Here is a 5,652-nt window from a genome sequence, read left to right on the forward strand (position 1 = left end):
GTAAAACTCAAGGATTCCACGAACCATCCGACGATTGTATATGCAGAAGATGTTCCGAACTCTGTCCCAAATACCACGCTCGAGAATGCCCCAATGTGAAATCACTGAATGATCTCCAAACCGAGAGACCAAATGAAGAGAAAAATGTAATTACTTACTGAGATAGGTAGAAACCACTCAATACGAGTGAATAAAGACTTTGATCGATTGGATGGAGGATCTTCAAGTGCAGGATCTTCGGATGGAGGATTTTCAAATGGAGGATATTCAAATGGAGGATCTTTAAATTGAGGATCTACAAATGGAGGATCTTCGAATGGAGGATTTTTGATGTGTACTAAAGAGACTACGAGGCGTTCACGTTACCGAGTTGCTAATGAATGACCGTTCATTGGCAGCGGCTTATATACTAGTGATTCCACTTCGTTGTAATCATTGAGCGATTACACAACACCTCCCGACCTAGTCGGCTCGTCCGAAGAGACGACTCAAGCCTCTTCCCAATGCTGCGTAATCAGTCGGTTTCTTGACGTTGCGCGGAGGCTGCTCACGCCTAGTGACAGGTTCTCCTTGCTCGCCAGATGACCCTTCTTTCCACACCTACGACACTTCGCGGTCCTCCACTCGCAACTGTGACGGGTGTGATCACCTCCGCAGCCACCACAAGTTGAGTTCTGCCTGTAGGTACCTTGCGGTCTCGGTTCAGAATGCGGTTTGGGCGACTGACGGGTCAGCTTCTTATGAACCTGCTTGATGCTAGATGATTGGTCAACTGAATTGTCCGACGTAGAGTCACGCGTACGAGCCGCGAACCGGATAAGCACCTCACGCAGCTCCGCGACTGTGAGTTCGGGTCTGTCGTCGACAGCCTTGAGCATGATGCTGCGTAGAGTCTTGAACGACGGACCGGCAGCATAATTGATGGCGAGAAAAATCTTGAACTTTTCGACGTCCATGCTACCGAATTCGAACTGATCCCCCTTCAAGTTAGCCCAGTCGATGATCTCCTCTGGATTCGACGAAGCGGACAGCGGGGCAGCTTGGCAGAGAATATCGTGACGACGCCGGAGAACAGATTTCGACGGCCCGAATACCTTGGTTAAGAGTTCGACCAACTCTGCGTAGTCTTTTTCTTCCGGACGAGCTGGGGACAGTCGGCTGAGTAACCTCGAATACTCATTCGGACCCAGTGCCTTAAGGAGCAGTTGCGATCTCAACTTTTCTACCGAACTGGACTCCTCCAGGATTGAGCGATTGCGAGCGAACCAGTTCTTGTATGTGGGATCCTGGTCTGGGTCGTAGAGGAACGTCCCAAGCAGCAATGCAGTGTTCTGCACTGTAGATGACGTGGCAGCCTCCTGCTTGCTCTGACGCTCCGCCATCTGCCGAATGGCCCGAGCCATAGAAGCGAGAATTCCTTGCAGATCTTGATCACTCTTGGCGTCCGAGAACGTCGTATCATCATCCTTAGACATGATTCACACAAGGTTAAAGAAAACTGCGATTGCGCCAATGTTGTGCATGACACTAAAGAGACTACGAGGCGTTCACGTTACCGAGTGGCTAATGAATGACCGTTTATTGGCAGCGGCTTATATACTAGTGATTCCACTTCCTTGTAATCATTGAGCGATTACACAACAATCTTCGAATGGAGGATCTCCAAATGGAGGATCTTCAAATGGAGGATCTTCGAAAATAGGATTCTCGAATGGAGGATCTTCAAATGGAGAGTCTCCAACGGCCGAATGGAACTTTCTCGGTCACGATGGCTGACGTCTGGAAATGAGAACTCACCATCTAAAATGTCGTCGCTATCGCGGCCTTCGTCCACAGCCTCCGCTTCACCAACCGAGGCCTTTCTCTCTGCCTCCTCCTCAGCCCCTCTTTTCGCCATGCAAACGAATGGTCAACCACGGAGCTCTTAGCCTTCTCATTTGGGAACAGGGCGACTTCACGACGTGAGGGCGACTGTCGCACTTCGGAAAAGACATCAAAGTTCCTCTCGGAGAACAAGCGTTTAAAGACGCGGTCATCCACCTCCTGCTCGCTCAAAGACAGTTCCATCGGGTTGACGCCGTGGCCATCGGGGCCGGGTTGACGCTGTGGCCGAGTTTACGCCGCGGCCGGGTTGACGTGCACCGCCGGGAATCGTTCAATCAGAGCGGACCGAAAATTGACGGACTTCTTGAACCAAATGAGATCTTTTCCGGAGCTGAGAAAAACCCTGACTCCGCTTTCGCGAGGTAATTTTCGTCGAACCAAGGAATGTGTCTGAAAACATATTCAAGCTCGATATCGGTGATTCAAACATACTCGAACAATGGGCAAGCGACGGAGAACTCGGTCACCGGCTGGCGAAATCGTGCTACTCTACCCTCAGACATGTACAGCCGTAGCTTTCCTTGCGTCCGTTCCAGAGCTTCTCGTTCATGCGCGTTGAGTACAAACGTCTTGCAGACTTCTAGCCATTCAGCCAGCGTTTCGAGTTCCTGATAACGACGTGTGCTGGAACGTCCTCTGCTTCCGTTGTGTGCAAGCACCATACTCTTAGAGGCAAACCAGATCATCGACGATCTCGAGGCATTGGCTCAAGTCAAGAACTCGGGGAACGCATGCTCTGGAACCCGACCCAGCTTCCGTGGAGAAGAAATCCACGTAGTCGTGGGGGAACATCCGAATTGGGAACATGGTAAAGTACAGCGTGGAAGCAAGTGTATCAGCGCGTAATCACGGGTGCTGGCAAGCACGCAAGCAAGAGCACGGCTTTCAAGGTGGAGCCCCAAGCTGTGTGCATGTGAGCGGCATCATCTGTTACAAATGCGCTTACTTCCGAGCACAGTATTTAGTATTTCCAAAGTTCCGTAAGGATACTCTGGCTGACGGTCTCGAAGCTCATCCTTGCCGGAGCTATTGAGTTTAGAAGGAAACGTTTCAATTTTTGCGACGGCTTCTCTGACTGATTTCGGAGGCACGGCACTGGAAGAACATTGAGAACGTCTTCTGCGTGAGTCATTCCGACGCAGACCAATGCTAGCGAGCTCAACACGGATTCGACTTTCTTTCGATGAACAGCCCTACCGTCATGTCTCGTGCATGAATCTTTCCGCAGTTTATCCACTGGGGCCTTAAAGGTGTTGCAGAATAGGAGTCCGCCACTTACATGGAATGTTCCCTCGTTGAAATGTTTCGCTCGATCGGGCTGATATTTTTAGCCATCTTTTCCATTTTCAACTTTCTGATCAAAGAAGATTCCCCAACACTCATGCTGCCTGTAATCGAGCGGTGGAATCACCGACGCGATCAGCTGCGAGGCCTGAAACACGCTCCCTGTTCAATTCACGAGTTTCTAGGCTGAACAAACATGAAGCGACCAACAGTGTATCCGAAGCATTCGCCGCTATCATTCCATGGTCCTTTTCCGGATTAATTCCTAGTTCAGAGGAAGGTGGCATGGAGGCTTCCATGGAAGCCCTATCGTCAAGTAAAGTCATCCTAAATCCCAAATCGTCCGGTAGTCAAAGGCAATCACAGGAAAACCCTGTCGCAGAAATCGCGGGATTTGGCCGAAAATCACGGGAAACGATGAAAATATTCCTCGATTTCTCACAGCCCTAACTAAGGACGAGATCATCCGCTCACGGTGCTGAACTCGAGTTACTTCATCGATGAATCTCCAGCGGTATCGAAGCTGGTACCAAGCGGCGGCCCTATAATTCTCGGGAGGAAGAGCGACTGCGAAAGTAAGGGAAAGTGAGGGGAAGGTAAACGAGCCTTGGAGCGACGATACTTCTTCGCACGACCTAAAAGAGTGGAAAATGAAACTGGAGTTTGGGGCTGATGTGAACAAAACTCCCAAAAAAAATCGTCTAGAAAAACAGAGGCGTGGGGGAGACGTTTCACGCGACGCGACGGGAGTCTCTTTTCTTCTAGTCCCGGTCGCTCACAGCGGCCGCACGGGGATACTCGGGTTCGTGTGCGAGGATGAAGGCCCTTCTTGCGTGAGCCCCGACTCGGAATAAGTCCGCCGAACATTGGTGAGCCTGATCTGAGGCAGATTGAAAAGGAGAGAGATGATGGGAAATCAAGACACCTGGCTTTTTGAACAAAAAGTTTCTTCGTTTTATTGTTATAATAATAATAATTGTAATCATCCTATTAGTCATCATGGTCAGCATCGTCATAATTATTGTCTTTTTTCTTATCATCATCATTATCATAGTTATTGGCTCAATTATTATCGTTGAGTAGTTGGATAGTGGTTACATCCATGTTCTTCGCAGAGCTTCGTAACACCAGCACAAAATGTTGTATATCATAGGTTAATCAGCATAGCTTGACCTCAATGTCGACATGTTCCGTACCGGATCTTGGATTCGTGGGAGAACCGCCCTCAGTAACTGTAACTCGTTCTACTTTGTGCGGGAGAGGACACTTTCCCCAGGAACTTCGAGAAAAATTCTTGTCGATGTCGTTGTGGTTGGTTAGTTGGTTTGTGAGTTCGTTGATTGCTTCAGATCGTCTATGGTGTCAAGATCGACGATGTCATTCCCGTTGGATTCCGGTGTCAAATCCTTCGATCTCAATTTCAACAGTGGAATCGATGTTAGTAATTGGTACTTTAGTATCAGGTGTTTCGGGTGTCATGCAATTATCGTCACTCCAAGGCGCGCTCGGGGCTGGCCGTCGTTGAGAGTTGTTCTAGTTGTTTATGCATCAGTCAGTCAGCTGACCAATCGATCAGGCAACTAATCAATCAGTCAATCAAATAATCAATCCACGCCACGACTAAGCCAAGGAGGCCGCCACTCAAAACTAGCGTACTTTTCGAATGACACTCAGAGCAGTTGGAAACATCCAACTCGAACACGAATCATTTCTGAAAAGGACCCGTTATTTGTACTGCACGAAAATATCTCAGATGATAAACTTCACTTTTTGCTGGAATCTATGAGAGAATTCGGTGAGTTGCATAAATGTTGCACTCGAAAGCCAAACCCGTATTCGAAATACATCATTAATCATTCGTCATTATTGCCTTCTAGGCGGTCACCGTTGTTCACCATGTTTCTTTCGATGTTGATTGATTCGAAAGAGTCATCCCCATGAGATGGATCATGAGTCAAATGCCAAGTTGATAGCCAGCGTCTGACGGTGTTCGGTTTTAATATTATGCAGATACCATTCAAAACCTGTCAGAGATCGAGGGAAGACTTCCCGTGGAGCAGATCCGTAACACATGCCCTCACCAGTCATGCCGATGGGACCCTCCGCACTCTGCGACGATCAGTCGCAGGTTGCTTGGAAAGTAGGAATTGAAGAGCTATTTCCCCCAAGATAATGTTTTCTGTGTGATGTCATTCTGGCCGGATCATGCCGTGATTGACATGGGAATGCTGTGCTATGAGAGTCGGGTGTCGAATAGACGAACTCGGGATCCTGACTCGCGGAGACATGCTCCCCTCTAGACTTGCTGGTTGGATTCAACTGACAATGGTAGTGATCTCAATCGTTTCTCTTCGCAATAAATGGATACATGATTCTAACCAATCGAGCCGTGGTTCGGTCGGATATTGCTTCCGGTTTTCTCTTTTTCAGTGGTGAAATTGCTTGCTAAACGCAACGATTGTTCAAAGAGTAGTGTACTGAGTT

General features: G+C 48.5%; 1 protein-coding gene across 1 annotated transcript; it reads right to left on the reverse strand.

Annotated features, from left to right (window-relative positions):
* Window positions 1-488: 488 nt before the first annotated feature.
* LOC108863823 (uncharacterized) lies at window positions 489-1,475 on the reverse strand. The gene has a single exon (XM_018638444.1). The coding sequence runs from the start codon at window positions 1,473-1,475 to the stop codon at window positions 489-491; it is 987 nt and encodes a 328-aa protein (XP_018493960.1).
* Between the last annotated feature and the right edge of the window lie 4,177 nt (window positions 1,476-5,652).

This window comes from Galendromus occidentalis, unplaced genomic scaffold, assembly GCF_000255335.2.
Source record: "Galendromus occidentalis unplaced genomic scaffold, Mocc_1.1 scf7180000077029, whole genome shotgun sequence".
Classification (NCBI taxonomy): domain Eukaryota; kingdom Metazoa; phylum Arthropoda; class Arachnida; order Mesostigmata; family Phytoseiidae; genus Galendromus; species Galendromus occidentalis.

Coding starts and splice junctions, on each gene's coding strand:
- LOC108863823 (XM_018638444.1), bottom strand. CDS start 1,475: ATGTCTAAGGATGATGATACGACGTTCTCGGACGCCAAGAGTGATCAA.